Consider the following 16,226-nt stretch of genomic DNA (forward strand, 5'->3'; position numbering starts at 1 on the left):
TGTTGTCTCCAGACAGTCAGTACCGATGCACACCCTGCCGCACCCCACCCCCATCCCCACCTCAGCTGTGACATGGCTTAACATTAGCAGGGGGCACATGGTAGAGGGGCTGCTTATTTCTGGCAAAGGTTGGGGGAGGGGGTTGATGAAGTTCAGGGTTCCAGTGTCTTCTTCAAGCACATCCCATGGCTTAAGGCTTTGCCACCTCCTGTTAGTGCCACAGGCTGACAAGCAAGCCTTGCACCCAAGAGCCTCTGGAGGACATTTAAGATCCAAAGCAATACTGGATCTGTCTTAGGGTAGCGTTGCCTCAGGAAAGTCTGGCATTCACTTCCAGGTCAGTGTCGTTTTATGAATCAGCTTTAATTCTCAAAAAGCCTCTGCTTTTTTCCTGACGTTGTCGTGTGTGTGTGTGTGTGTGTCTGTCTGTCTGTCTGTCTGTCTGTCTGTCTACTGAGCTGGGAAGGGGTCAGTTGGAGGCCAGGCTACTCGTATTTTCAGACCTGGGGTCCTGTTTTGGGGCAGTGAAGAGGAGTGAGAACACTGCTGCCCCTGGGGCTAATGTCAACAGGAAATGATCCTCTTGCTGCTCACGATGTGGTCCGAGAAGCCATACTCACTTCAAGCAGCTCCCTGCGGCCGGCTACCTGTTGTTGAGGCTGGGATGAGCTGATTTATCGGTTCTCTGCTGTGGCAGCGTACCTGGCTTTCCAAGCAAACTGCCGCTCTCTGGGTTTGGTGCATAGCGTGTGAAACTGCGTTCTTCCCTACGAAACATTTATGCCGCACCTCTTGCCTTTCAGGCACATCGAGATGAGATCCAGCGCAAATTCGATGCCCTTCGCAACAGCTGCACGGTGAGTATAAAGATTCGGAAGATGAGCAGAGTAAGGCAGAGGGCAGAGGGAATCTCAGGCTTCCTACGACAGTGACTGATCTTCCGAGCTCTTTTGCCTTGAAGACCATAATGCTTGGTTCTGTTTTAGTTTTTCGGGGGTGGGGGTTGGGGGGGAGGGCTTACCTGTTTCAAGGATGCTAAAGCCATTTAGGTTTGGGAGGGGCCGGAATGGTTAAGAGTCAGATGTTCCTGGGTGTGGGGGCACGCACCTGTAGAGGTAGCTGAGGCAGGAGAGTGGAGAGATCGAGGCATGACTGGGAACTTAACTCATAATAGAAAGCCCAAACCGTTTATTTTTCACCCTCACTCATACCCAGTGAATAGACCCGGCAGCTTCAACCAAGCTCTGGAGGGAAGCTCATCTCCTCCCCTCCCATTGCAGGAGGGCCCAGGGCCCATCCAGGCAAGGCACTGTCCAAATGCCAGGGGCCGGCTTTCTATGCAGCTTCTCCAGCCTGTACGTGGCCTCTGCCAGGAGGGAGGGCCAATTAGTTCTCCTGTGGAACAAGAAAATATATCTTCCTAGCAGAGAAAAATCTGCTTTTTTTAAATATGTAAATTCACAACCTCGGACCCTCGTTGGTGACATGGCTTCTGCAGAGAGTTCCATCAGCAGACAAGCCCCAGTCACCAGTTACATAATCTCGTCAAGTCGGTGGAAAAGCAGGCTCTATTTTTGATGAAAATGAAGGACAGAAATAGGCCCCTTTGAGGAGACAGGGATGCTCTCCTTATTTGTGCTTCTGTGCCTTTGGTCTTTTTGTGGCTCTCTCACTCCTCAGTGGTCCTGTCCCTGCTTGTACTATTTACGTCTGTGAATTTCCAGAAACATCCCCTCCCACGCATGTGTGCATCTATCTGTCAGACTTCGAAAGGACCCCTTCCCGACTAACTGGGGCATTCGGTCTTGGGTACACTCCGTCAAAGTTTGCATCTTAGCTACCCACAGTATAGCCACAGCATCCATGCAGCTACAGGATGTCTCAGCCCACAGGCGGCTCCCACGGCTCACCCGTGGGGTCTCTCCCATGGGCCTGGCAACGGTCTGCTCCCTTTCTGTTTCCTTGGTGTTTTCAATGTGTGATGAGGACCGCGTCTTGGCTCGTTCTCCCCTGAAGGGCGTGTGGATCTTTCCAGGAGGAATTAAGCCATCAGGGAGGGTCCCCATGCGGGTCCTTTGGTGGATGTAGGCACTGATCTCTGGTGATCAGGGGTGGAACTGCTTGGTCATGAGACTTGCTTGCGTTTGTTAGGTGGTTTGGTCTGTGTGTGGATGTGGTGGGGGATGGGCCTGCCTCCAGACACCTGTCAGCTTCCTGCTCCCCCTTCCTTGAGGAATTGCTGGAATCTGATCCCATTCTTGGCTGTCTAGTACTTTTGCTTTCTTATTTTTGCACCAGTGGTTTTCTTATCTCTCTCTCTCTCTCTCTCTCTCTCTCTCTCTCTCTCTCTCTCACACACACACACACACACACACACACACACACACACACACAGAGCTTATGAGTGAACATAAAGTAACACAGATCCATGTAGCCCAGGCTGACCTCCAACTTGCTCTCTGCTGCCCCAGCCCCCCAAGTTCTGCAGTTTCAGGCAGAGGCCACCATTCTTTCTGTCCCTGGAACTCTTTGCAATATACTTAAATATCTTTTAGAACAAAGGGCCTACAAAGAGAAAGATCAATAGATTCAGTCCATAAAAATATAACTCTCTTTTTTTTATTCGGGATATGTCAACAATGTTCAATGAGAAGTTAACCAATGTGAGACCCTCAACAGAACTCTCTAGAGGGATTGTAAGCTCGTATAGACTGATAGCGATCAATTATCTAATTCATAGAGAACCTTAACTGTGGCTCCTTTAGATGACTAATCCTTCCTTAACCTTGGATGGTTTTAACATGTATCAGTCAGTTAGTCTGATTTGTCCCTTTTGCCTAAAGACCCTGTTTCACTTCCTTTAGTTTCCTAGCGTAAGAACTTAAGCCATTTTTGTGTATGGTTGCTGTGGACCAGGTAAGGAATAGACTCGGGAGGTGGGGGTGGGGTTTCAAAGTGTGTATACACACAGGAAACCAAACAACAGGGTGCGAATAAGAAACACAGCCAGCACCCTTCAAATTTGCCCGCTACCCCGGGGAGCCTGGTCGCCATTTATACAATTGGAAGCTTGGCCATAAGGGAACCTGCGGGTATGTGGGATGAATGTGATTTCCGGCTTAACTTACATAAATGGCTATACTTTCTAAATTTGATTTCTGCGAGACAGTGATCCCCAGTGTTTGTTTCCTTTACCGATGGCATTTGGTGGTCAGGCTTCTGGGACCCCTTTCCAAAGGTGGCGGCTGTGGTGGGGCACTGACCTAACAAAGTCACTCCACACGTCAGTCGGAACGGCTGGAAGCCACAGTGGTCCGAGCCATGTCCTTTAAAGTGGCCTCTACCAGGCTCCCATTTCCTTGCTGTAAAGTGGGGCTAACCTACGCGTCCTTGTTTCCAACATGACATTGATCCCAGCTCATGGCTAGTGTCTGTGGTTTGGGAGCTGGGTGAGGGACGATGGGGAGCTGCCTGGTTTTGACAAGGACTTGACTTCCAGAAGCCGCAGGACATCAGCACAGGGGACCCCTGGGCATTGGAGGCCACTCCTCCAAGGCTCCCGCCCTGCTGTCGTAGTGCAGTGCATTCTGGGCTTGTCCCTGGGAGGACTAGGTTTCCTGGTTTCTCCTGTTGCCTTAAGCTCCTGGCGTGAGCTTTGGTTTAGAGAAATGGCCTTTCTACTTTAAAAAGCCCAGAAACTACTGCTTCAAAGTGTTTAGCCATAATCATGGGCCTCAGTGACACAGTCAAGTTCAGTGTGGCTTTCAGGATGCCCTGGGAACTTGTCCCGGGTGTCTCACCCTCTTTGGGGGCTGTCCACGACTGCCCCGTTACTGGTAAGAACCCCAGAATAACTCAGCCTTGAGGAGCGCCCAGTTAGATTGCAGAACACTGGGGGCAGGAGACTTCCAGGCTCAGACCATTTCTGTGTTTTGAAAGGATCTTTAAAAAAAGGATTCGATTTCAATCTGGCACCTAAACCCCTCCCTAAGTCTGTTTTAGAGGGGAGTTGGTGGGCAAGCATATGACACAGCTTTAATTATGAATCAATCTGTCAGCTATAAGATTAAAAATAAATAATATGCAAATAGCTGCCTTGGAGAAAGCAGGCATTAAAATAGGCTGTCAGTCCCGAGCCTTTCCTGCTGATGCCTGTTGTTTGGCTCCTCACCCTTCCACGCCATTGCTCCTCTTCCTCCGCAGGCTCTTGCTCTCTGTCTCCTGGTTGGGTGTAAGGGGTCAGCGTGCGCATCTGTGATGGTGAGGCTCACAAGGTTTAGCTTTTTTGTTTTGCTTTTGATGCAGAGTAGGTAGTTTTATATTCTCTTTCTTTCTTAGATCTGCACCAAGCTCTCTTGTCTACAAAACAGCCTACAAGAAAACCTGGCTGGCCCCCTGTGTGAGGAGGCCGCCCCAGCCCTGTCTTTTATTTTTATTTATTTATTTTTTTTGACTGTGAAAGTAGAACTAGGCTTTCCATTTATCTTTTCTTTAAGCCTCTGTTCTTGGGGCCTAAACTGTTAATGAACTCATAAACTGTGTCAGTAAACAGGCCATCTGCCCTCGGCGTGGAAAGAACTGACTCATGGTCACAAAGATAACCTAAGGATTCTTGCAAGTTACCTGGTCCAAAAGCAAGAAGGCCACCAGACACATTGGCACACGCCAGCAGTCGCAGCCCCAAGGAGGCTGAAGCAGGAAGATGTTGGGTTTGAGGCCGGTCTGCTATATATGTCTCAGAGAAACAGAAACAGGAGGGGGTTTGAGTAGTTGGAATATCCCTGTCTTCTCTGTTCCAGAGGGCAGCATCCTGTAGACATAAGACAACGGAGTCTCGAGTCTCAGGGCTGGGCTCAGGTTTTGTCAGGTTACTGCAGCCTTTAAAGTCCTCCATGACAACAGGCATGAAACACAACACATACTCCTCTCTCTCCCTCTCTCTCTCTCTCCCCCCTCTCTTTCTCTCCCTCTCTCTCTCTCCCCCCCCTCTCCCACACACAGCACGTATGCTCTCATACATGCATACATACAGCATACATGCTTTTACATGCAGGACACATGCTCTCACATGCATGCACACATGTTCTCATACCCATGAGCACATGCAGCACACATGCTCACATGCTTGCATGCGGCACACATCCTTTTATACATATGAATACATTTACATTCAGCACATATGTATGCTCTTACATGCAGGACACATGCTCTCACACACATGAACACATGCAGCATACATGCCCTCACACACATGTATGCACACTGTACACTTGCTCTCACACACATGAACACACATAGCACACATGCTCTCACACACATGAACACATGCAGCACACATGCTCTCACATACTTTGCCCTCATCTAGTCAAATGAGGAAAATGAGGCAGTGACAAGTACAGAAGTAGAGATCAGATGCTGGCATAACGCCAAGAGACAGCTCCCTCAAAGACCCTATGACACAGGGAACAGAGGGACTCTTCCTTCTCCAGCAGAACTGCCTCGATGATGGAAAACCCGGACCTTGTCACCTCATTAGTTTTTCTCGGGTTTCTTCTTCAGCTCTTTATAATCTTATTTTGGGCAGAAGAGAAGAGATGACAGAAATGGGCTCATAATAAACTTTTTTTCTCCTGTGAATCAAAGAAAGGAAGTTGGTACCCAAAAGCTTAAATATAACCTTGAATGGCAAGGAAATTATCCATTCTCTGTGACTAGAGTTTCTGCAGCTAATCTGTTCCTCAGGAGACTTTCAGAATGGAGCAGCATTTTGGTCATTAGTTTATATCCCTGTATCTCTCATGCCACAGGACTCGAACAGATACAAGGTAGTGAAAAGTAAAAGATGAAGAATATAGTATTCTTCTATATGTATTATTACAGTATTATTCTATATGTCATAGGCAGAGAAACCTACCTGAGTTCAAACTCACCTGGAGTTCCAGAGTCCAGCAGGCCTGATCGTTTGCCCCATTCTGCTCATTCTCCTCAGGGAAGGGGCAGATGGTTAGGTGAGACGTTTACAGCATAGGCCACGGACTGAGTGGCAGGGTTGTGTGTGTAGGGTGAAGATGGGCTGGGTGCCTGCCACTGTCTATCTTGACTTGGCTGTGGCACTGGAAGGTGACAGATGCAGGAACTATTTGAGGCAAACTATCGGTGTGTGTGTGTGTGTGTGTGTGTGTGTGTGTGTGTGTGTGTGTCTAGCACAGCACATGATTCTTGTTCCAGGTTTCTGAGGAAGCTTTTCATCCAAGATCCTGACCAGAGAGAGGGTCCATTGCCCATTCATAGCTCATAATGTTTCTCTAAGAGCACATAGGACCCAACATGGGTGTCCATGTTCCAAACAAGCTACTAGGCCAGTTCCCTCCCTGAGAGGCTAGCAGCTTGGGGGGCAAAAGGGCTTTCTGGGGTTTGTCAAAAGAATATCTTTAATTTATGCTCTTTAATTCTGTGTACCCACCCAGGAAGACGTGTGTGTGTGTGTGTGTGTGTGTGTGTGTGTGTGTGTGTTAAATTGATCAGTAGGGTTGAAATAAAGAACTAGGCACAAAAGCAATGCTGACAGATCATGAGCTATGTCCGTTGTAGGTGTGGAAACAGTTAATAATTGTAGGCTTAAAGATGTTTCCTTTTCATTTACTTCTTTTTTGTGTGTGTGAGTGTAAAATTTAATTTATGGCCCACGTGCCTTATTTTAACTATTACGAGAAAATTACCCTTAAACTTCTAAAGTATTTTATATAAATGTTCTCTGCGAGCACTGATCCTTAAGCTTCAGCAAAGAGAATAGACCAGCCAAACGCACTGCAATTGAAGTCATTCTGCCATTGAACAGGGAAATAATTTAGTAAAACCAGATTAAATCTCTCAATAAAATGACAATTTCATATACTTGGAGAACTCACTGCATAGAAGAATCCATTAAAGCCGCATCGCGATGTGGTATTGTATCCTCCGAATTACCCAGGCTCCCCTTAAGAGTTCTTCCCCCTCTTTGTTACACAGAATTAAATTCACTGCCTGGGATTTTATTCAAATAGCCCTTAGTTATCTTTCATTGTGATTCTTCCCTGACAAAACTTTATTTCGATTCCCAAGGCTGTGGCCGTGGCAGTGGTGGTGTCCTATGGGCTGTGTCAAGGTCTGTCTCAGTTTAAGTAGATGTCGATACCAGTCGGTCCCCTCTCCTTGACCTGCGTTCTCCTCCATGCCTAATTCTTCCTGCTATTAACTGGATCTCACTTGAGCTTGGCCTATCCATTTAGTTCTTGGTTGACTGGCTCTTGCCATATTTTCTAGATAGACCTCAAGGTAGAGAGAAAGGAGACATCTCCCTGCCCCTGTGTGGGCTTTAACTAATGAGTTGGCAAGGGAGCCTGGGTTTGGCATCAGGTCAGATAGCTGCGCGTTGGTTCCCGTTATCATGAAATGTGACCCGTCACACTACAGCCTTCCAAACCACCAGTTCAAGACACATGTCCTTGCCGACAGTGAGCTTTTCTGATGCGTTCCCCCCCCACCCCCATTACGCCCCCACCCCACAGGTCATCACCGACCTGGAGGAGCAGCTGAACCAGCTCACCGAGGACAACGCCGAGCTCAACAACCAAAACTTCTACCTGTCCAAACAACTCGATGAGGCTTCCGGGGCCAATGACGAGATTGTGCAGCTGCGGAGTGAGGTGGACCATCTCCGCCGTGAGATCACGGAGCGGGAGATGCAGCTCACCAGCCAGAAGCAAGTAAGAGGGCAGGCCGGGCCCTGGGGTTCCTGGAGGACCCTTAGGATTTAGAAGGGTCTCGGAGGGAGGGGGTTCTGTCTGGGGGGAGTTCCAGGACCGGGCTGGCTCCTACAAAGGGGCTCCTGGTCAGTTCCAGTTCATAGCCAAGGGTTCAATTTTTAAAAACGGCTTATAAAAGTGGGCACTGGGGCGGGTGTGGTGGTGCACACCTTTAATCCCAGCACTCAGGAGGCAGAGGCAGGTGGATTTCTGAGTTCAAGGCCAGCCTGGTCTACAAAGTGAGTTCCAGGACAGCCAGGGCTATACAGAGAAACCCTGTCTCGAAAAACAAGCAGACAAAAAAAAAAAACAAACAAAAAAAGAGTGGGCACTGGGACTAGAGATGATTGAGAAGTTAAAGAGCTCTTACTGCTTTTCCAGAGGGTGTGAGTTCAGTTCCCGGCCACCCTCATTGGGTAGCTCACCACAGTCTGTGACCTCCAGTTCCAAGGGATTCAACAGTATCTACTGGCCTCCACAGACACATAAATAAGAAGAACTCTTTAAAGCAGATACAATTGGATTTTAAAGACGGTCCCACTCTGTGGCCCTACCTAGCTGGAACTTCCAATGAGCTCTTGGCCTTCTCCTCGGTGCTGGGAGTTTGGACGTCTCCCTCCCCTGCGACTGGCTTTGGGTTGTACCCCTCAGATAGATGGTAGAACCAGGTGACCATCGGTCCATTGTCCCCATCTGGTCCCCTTGGGATGTGGGAGAGGAAAACCAACCGTCTCTGGGTTAGGTTAGGAACTTAGGCTTCTCTGAAGCTTGTCTGACCAAAGTAACCTCCAGGAATCCCCGTTTGCTACAAGGCACAACTCAGTGCTCCTGATTTGCAGACGATGGAGGCTCTGAAGACGACATGCACCATGCTGGAGGAGCAGGTCCTGGACCTGGAGGCCCTGAACGACGAGCTGCTGGAGAAGGAGCGCCAGTGGGAGGCCTGGCGGAGCGTCCTCGGCGACGAGAAGTCCCAGTTCGAGTGTCGAGTTCGAGAGCTACAGAGGATGCTGGACACCGAGAAGCAGAGCAGGTGGGAACCTCAACCCTTTGTAGAAGACCAGTACCAGGTGACCACCCCTGAGTCCCCGTCCCCTCCACCCCCCAGAGCCTCGAACAGGGCAGGCCTCTGTCCTGGGTTTCCTGAGACTGAGCTATCTTCTGGGATGTAGGACTTTCAGGGTGACAACCAGGAGAGGACCTCCTGGCTGTAGATCTGACAAGTGTCACCTGTGGTGGCGGTTGGCGTCCTTTTATTCTGTGCAGAGTCTCCAGAAGTCAAGGCAAATACAGACACAGTGCTTTCGTGTAGCAATGGCCTTACCAAGATTCCTAGCCCAGCCATGTCACCACGTATTCCCCACGCTTTGAATCTTGCTCCCGAGGACCCTCCCCTCTTCCTTCTGTTCCCGACCTGGTGCCTCGAGTTACCTGGGGATCCCTTGTGATCTGTACATAGGAGGATGCTCTGTTTTGTAGCACGAGGGCACATCTTGCCTGGTTTCTTCTCACTGGATGCCAGTAGCAACTTATTTCTCAAGCTGCAACATCCAAAAAACAACCCCCAGAAGTCACCCAGCGTCCCCTGGGGTGAGCCTGGGCTGGCACCCACTCCTCTCTCCTCTCTCCTGTCCCATCCCTGTCTTTTCTCTTTTAAATAGTAGTTTTATGTATACTCCTGCCTGCCCAGTGTTCAGTTCCTCCCTGCTGGGCCCATCTCAGCTCAGGGAGCTCTGCTTCTGTCAAACATGCCACCTAACTGAAGAGGCTTTAACGTCCTGTTTGTAGCCCATGACAGGACACAGCTTTATTCTAACCATGTTATGTAAAAATGATAAGAACTTATTGTGAACCCCGAGGGTCCTGTCTCACTTTCTCACGTGGGCGAGCACTAGCCCGTGGCTTCATGTGTTTTGTTTATCCTTCATCTCTGCTGATACCAGACCCCTCCCCCCAAGCCCCATGGGTCTCCTGTCATCTGGGTACCCTCATCAGACCGTGTTAGGGTCATTTTATCCCCATGATGACACTCAGTGGCTGTAGGATGTGCAATAAAATAGGCTGTCTGAACAGTCTGATTACTAGCGGAGTTAAAAGAGAAAAGATAGGAAGTGAACGATGTGAACTCTCAGATTGCAAGAGAACCAGGGAGCAACAATTGCTTTGTGGGGTATTAGGGTGTGTGGTGGGAAGGACTGCCATTTTAAAAGCCTGTCTAGGCTTTCTAGGCTCCCAGGAAGTGCTAGCCACTTCCTCCACAGACCCCTTCCACCCACCTCCACCACCCCCACCCTCACCGGGTTCTTGTTTGATATTATGTAGCTGGGCAAAATATACTTTTAAAATCATTGTCCTCACCCTCAAGAAGCCGACACCCACCTTCCCTTGTCTTCCCGTATTTTTAGTGAGAAGTAGATTTGTGCTTCTGGTGGAGAACAGGGAGGTGTGGCCCCTGGGAGGTGGAGCTGGGGCAAGTTTAGGAGCCAGCCAGTGCGTACATCCTGGAAGGCCAAGAGTTTGTGAAGTAGACCATCATCGCCCAGGAGCCAGAGTGCAGAGGCAAGAGTGCGCAGGACTCAGATGCGGGATGAGAAGTGATTTTCCCACCTTTTACATTTGAATTTCTGTGTTCTTTAGTGGATACATTTGTCAGGTTCAGCCTTTTAAGAGAACTTAGAACCCTTAGGCCTTTCTTGTGCTCACTGGGGAGAAGACGTTCACTAGAACTCAAGTGATCTCCCATGGTCCACTTCACGCCCTGGTTCCTTGGTGGCGGTGTGGTAGAGGGGCACTCCCTGATCTCTGCCCCACAGGGAATCTGGGACGCTCTAGACCCATCCCCATTCAGTCCGGTTCATTTGAGAATGGCTTTTTCCTCTTCAGCCTTTCCAGTCGGTCCCCACAGGAACTTTACCGCCGCAGGGCAATTTTAACCCAAGTCTGAAGTGGGTCAGATTTTTGCTCTGTAAGCTGTCAGGAAGGAAGACAGCGTTTAAAGGTAGAATCCACGGTTGGGATTCCATCCAACAACCTGCAGCCTGTTTAGAAATGGGCCAACCTTCTCCCTCTGGGTCTGGGGCCTGGGGCTTCTGACAGCAGGCCTGTGCTTCTCTGGCAGGGCTAGGGCCGATCAGCGGATCACCGAGTCGCGCCAGGTGGTGGAGTTGGCGGTGAAGGAACACAAGGCCGAGATTCTTGCTCTGCAGCAGGCTCTCAAGGAGCAGAAGCTCAAAGCCGAGAGCCTGTCGGACAAGGTCAGCACACGCCCCTTTGGCTCTGTAGGGAAACAGCTTCATTTCCTCCTTTAAAGGCAAGGTTCACACGAATTCAGACACAGCCCACGGTAAACATATTTCAAAAGCATCCCGTTGCTTACTCTAGAGATGACAGATATGACTCACCGTGGGCATTGTTGGTTGGCAGTGGCATAGCTGGGTGAGCTGGGTGTTGGGGTTATCCTGGTTGGATGGTGAGTTCTTAACATCTACCGCCCTGGGCCCCAAAGGTCCAACACTGGGTACACAACACTGTTTTATTCCTAGAAGGCTTTATAAGCCTCAGGTTTTCAGAAAACATGGTGACAGTGACTGTCTCTTTCAGGGTGACTGTAGGCAGCCACGTTCACAGTGAGTCTTGTGTAGTCCATTTCCTGCCCCTAGAACCAAATACTTGAGACAAGGTAATTTATAAAGGAGATTATTTGGCTAATAGCTCTAGAGGCTGGAAAAGGCCCAGGTCACGGTACTAGCATCTGTTGAGAGCCCTCTTACGTGTCAGAACGGTGGCTGATACTGAGTTTAAGAAGTCACTAATGCCTGTATGGGGGAGCCTCACCCTTACAGCCTCATGGAATGCTAATGTCGCCCAGAGGCCCCACTTTCAAATGTCACTTACATGTGAGTTAGATTAAATGTCTAATACAGGAATTAGAATGGGGGCAGCATTCAGACCACAGTAGGGGGAGTCTAATTAAGCACACCTCTCCTCAGCATCTTGCGTTAGGAATACTTGTGTTCTGTCTGTGCCCCTGTGCCCTGTGATCCATCTGCACGGATGCATCACTGTTGGGTGGTTTTGTCTAATAGTAAACTGGGAAGATGTAGAACAAGTGCTTGAGGGTGACAGATAGCAACCAATGTCAGAGGCACGTTACTCGCACATATCCCTTCTTGTACGTGTACACAGAAACAGGCGATCTGAAGGCTGCACTTATAAAGAACACTGACGTCATGTTTATGAAAGGCTTATGTTTGTTACTGAGGGCTGTCAGGAAAATAACAAAAGCACAAGAAACTTGAAAGAAGAACCAGCCGGTAACCATGACCTTGAGTGGTGGTGGTCTTGTTTGCAGCCTCTGTTTGCTCATTCTGGTGTACACACGCACATGCTCGCACACATGCAGGTGCACACGCACGTGCACACACTTTTCAAAATAAATTTAGGCTTTTACTATTTATAGGCTGTTCCATCTTTTTGTTTTTTAAAAAAATCATGTAACTGGAAGCTTTTCCCGACTTATTAAATTTTTTTTAAACATATAGTTTTGAAAAAAAACAAAATTGAAGTCAGGCACCTAATTTAAGCATTGCCTTTGTACAGGAAATTTGGGCTTCCTCCAATCTTTTTTCACATATGAATAGCACTCAATGAACATAAATCTTTATGGACATCTGTGATTATTTTCTTCCCGGAAGTTCACAGAAACAGAACCACTGGACTCAAGGCTGTAGCTTGCCGCTCAAGGATAGTTCTGACTCAGAGTCTAGCTGGCTAGGGTTTTTAATAACTTTAATAATTTTTTAATAACCTGAGGAAAGTACATTTATTGTCTGGAGACAAATGAACCTTTCTGGGTTCAATGCTGCTTTTCTAGTTGGATATTAGTATGTATTAGCCGACTCCTGTCTGTCCAGATAGTCCAGGTCCATTTTATCTTACCCGTTTCTGACACCATTTTCTCTTACATCAGTCAACCTTTCTTCTGACGCAGCAGGCTGTCGTCCTTCGTGGCTATGCCTTGTGGTAGCCACCCTCTCTGCCTTTCTGGCCCAGATATAAGATCCTTGGGAGGAGTTGACCATCTCCCCATCAACATGTAATAAGCCCCAAGAATATGTTTATTTAATTAAATTCAGACAAAGTGTGGCAGGCAAATTGAGCAGCCACATTCTTAAAGCTTGTTCTGGTCGGGCAGTGGTGGCGCACGCCCTTTGATCCTCGCACTTGAGAGTCAGAGGCAGGTAGATTTCTAAGTTCGAGGTCAGCCTGGTCTACAGAGTGAGTTCCAGGACAGCCAGGGCTATACAGAGAAATCCTGTCTTCGAAAAACCAAAAGAAAAAAAAAAGCTTGTTCTGGTGACACAGGGTTTCCCGTGCTCACGTCTGTCACGTGGACTATTTGTTCTCTCCCCAAATGAAAACTTGTGACTTTTATACCTTGGATATCTGTCACGTGGACTATTTGTTCTCTCCCCAAATGAAAACTTGTGACTTTTATACCTTGGATATCTTTATGTGTGAAGGTTTAGGGACATCTCAAAAAAGTCTGCAGTCTCTTAACATACCCAAATGTACCATCATGACCAATTTTTCCAAACACACAGCTCAACGACCTGGAGAAGAAGCACGCCATGCTGGAGATGAACGCCCGGAGCTTACAGCAGAAACTAGAGACAGAGCGGGAGCTCAAACAGAGGCTTCTGGAGGAGGTGAGTGTGAGCCACCTAGGTGGTGACACCTGTGCGTGAGTTACATACATGTGTGTGACATACATGTGTATGTGTGCACGTGTCACATACATGTGTCTTACATACGTGTGGGGGTGTTATGTGCCCACGTGCTTACACATGCAGAGGACAGAGGAAGCATGTTGGTGACTTGTCTGTTGCTGTCCACTTTATTACCATGAGATGCAGCCTCTCATTGAAATGGAAGCTCGGCATTTTGGCTAGACTAGCAAGCTCAAGAAATCTGGGTGCCTCTGCCTCCACCCTGAGGTTCCAGGCCCCCACCCTGGGGTTCCAGACATCCACAGCTACACCCAGTGTTTGGGCGAATGGCAGAGGTTCCAGCTCAGGTGCTCCTTCTTGCATAGGAAGAATTTTTTTACCCACTGAGTGTCCGTCCCGTCCCGTCCCGTCCCCCCACACACCACCACCACCACCACCACCCCCCCACCCCCCCACCCCCGCTCCTCATAAGGTTTTGAAAGAGGAAATCTGTTATGTTATATTCAGGTGATTGGAGCCAAATTAGACATTTTAGAACTACAATTTTTGAGGTAGAGTAAGGGGAGTGTAGAACACTTTCTAAAGCTTGACACAGTAAGAGTGTCTCTCAGAGGCCAGAGCATCTCTGGTGCTTGTGTCTTCCGATGTGACACTTCATCACAGTAAGTATACGCCCAACAGAGAGGTTCATTGAGCAATGGCTGAGTGAGTATTGAGTTGGATTGTCTGTAGAGTTGACAGTTAAGTTCGGAGTTGGTGGAAGGTCCATGCCGATTAGCTCCCTACACAGGGCAAAAGCGTGGCCAGATTTTAAGTACCAAATGTCACGAATGGCTTTTGAACCTGGACTTAATTCAGTTGAAAAAGAGTTCTCTGGATCTTGAGACTCGGGGTGCCAAGCTGAAGCTGCTCTCCCAGCGCACCCCTCCTTCCGTTCCCTGGCTTTTCTCCTCAGAACTGAGCATTGCTGTGTCCATTGGTGAGGACCTCCTTTCCCCATCCAGAGTCTCCCGCCCAGAGTCGCAGATTCTGCCTTCTCACTTAGCCTGACCTCCAAGGGCAAATGTCCTTCCTGTTGATACCCAGTGAAAAGATGGGCTCGAGAAGGCTCTGTCCAGACCCCAGTGAGCCTCATAGTTCAGTTAGCCAGAATCCCAGGATAATCAACATGGACAGAGCTCTCCGGGTGCCCTGCTGGTGGCTGTAACTGGGCCATACTGTTCTGTCTGAGGGAAGTAGGGAAAAGATTGCGGATCTCAGTCTGCTTACACACGGTGTCTTATAAAATCACACCTTAAAAGCCATAGCTGGGCGCTTGGGGAAGTTCTGGAGACAGGTGGTAGTGTCAGGTGTGCAGCAGTGTGTTCGTGTGACCGTCCTTAATGCCACCAAGCACACTATAATGGGGGGTGGGGCGATGGCACAGCTGGTGACCTGCTTGCCATACAACATGGGGTCTACCTGGGTTGGGATCCACTGTGGTGCAGTGGCTTGTCTCAGACTCCAGTGCTGCGGAGGCACGGCAGAGGCATTTCAAAGATCTCTTGGAGATGGGACCCAAGTATAAACATGAAATTCCCCCTTACATCATATGCGCCGCACATACATAGAGCAGGAGTGATGTTAGACCGTTACTGCATGCGGTTCTGGGGCTTGAACCCGGGACTGGGTAAGCACTCTATCCCAGGCTGTACCCCAAGTCTTTGCCTGGTGGTTTTAACGGCCCACGTTTTGACTGTGCCTATCACATGAGATCAGTTGTGGCATTTTTCTACTCAAGAAATTTTGGGATTGGGAGCATTTCTAAATTTGGGGGTTTGTTATTGCGAGTGCTTGACCTGCAATAGGACCCGTCAATCTGCCAGGTGGTCCTTTCTCTGGGATGAATAGGCAATGTTCCCCCATTCTGTTCCCGCATGTGGGGAAACAGAAGCAGGATAGACATAATCAAGGCTCCCGAGTGTCCCACTTCCCATCTGCAGAGGGCAGGCTGGCCCGGACAGCTCCACGCTTAGTCCAAGGTTACACGGTGACTCAGTGGCAAAGCCAGGAATAGCATGCTGAAGCCTGACTCAGCCCCACCTTCTCACTCGGGCTGAGAACACTCCGGATAGATATTTGAATAGACATCTGGCCAATATCGATCTGAACTGGAACTCTCACACATCATCAAAAACCATTACAAGGCAAAAAAAAAAAAAAAAAAAAGTAACTCTTACCAGTCAGAACATGTTGGGATGCTGGGTTATGGTGTGTGCTTCATAAGTTTGGCCACACCCAAAGGGCTGTCTTCAAGGGACAGAGACTTTGAAAAGAGACAGACTTTGGAACTTTTAATGTTGCCCAGCTCAAATCCCTCTCATGACCGACTCTCCCTGGCAGGTTTTACAGTGGTTCTTTCTCCCACCTCAGCCCTTTAGAAGTCCTGCTGGAGATGAGGGTTCATTCACCCATTGGTTTGTTTCCGACACAGGGAGGAAGGTCCCCGCCCCAGCTCGTCACACAGGGAACATGGACATCACTTCCTTGTTTCCAGCAACCCTTAATTCCTAGAAAATCCTTTTCTTATTTTGAAAAGCATACGGCTGCCAAGTACTTTGAAGCTAGTATAGTATCAGGAATCAATATTAATAGTCAAATTTGCTTTTATTCTTATTGACGCGTATGTGCCTGTCCGTATGTGTGTGGGTGCCTATGGGAGCCAGAGAGGACA

General features: G+C 48.7%; 1 protein-coding gene across 34 annotated transcripts in view; it reads left to right on the plus strand.

Moving 5' to 3' along the window:
• The window catches only part of Cit (citron), a 163,730-nt gene that overhangs the window by 115,117 nt on the left and 32,387 nt on the right, over positions 1-16,226 (plus strand). For 21 of the 34 annotated variants that reach the window (XM_006530131.2, XM_030254099.1, XM_006530146.3 and 18 more), the window contains 5 exons: positions 804-857; positions 7,548-7,745; positions 8,597-8,817; positions 10,903-11,038; positions 13,388-13,492. In XM_006530131.2, the coding sequence (XP_006530194.1) occupies positions 804-857; positions 7,548-7,745; positions 8,597-8,817; positions 10,903-11,038; positions 13,388-13,492 (714 nt within the window). The remainder of the gene's footprint in view (positions 1-803; positions 858-7,547; positions 7,746-8,596; positions 8,818-10,902; positions 11,039-13,387; positions 13,493-16,226) is intronic. The other 13 variants (XM_006530135.4, XM_030254098.1, XM_006530140.4 and 10 more) reach the window with 1 other exon arrangement.

This window comes from Mus musculus, chromosome 5, assembly GCF_000001635.26.
Source record: "Mus musculus strain C57BL/6J chromosome 5, GRCm38.p6 C57BL/6J".
Taxonomy (NCBI): domain Eukaryota; kingdom Metazoa; phylum Chordata; class Mammalia; order Rodentia; family Muridae; genus Mus; species Mus musculus.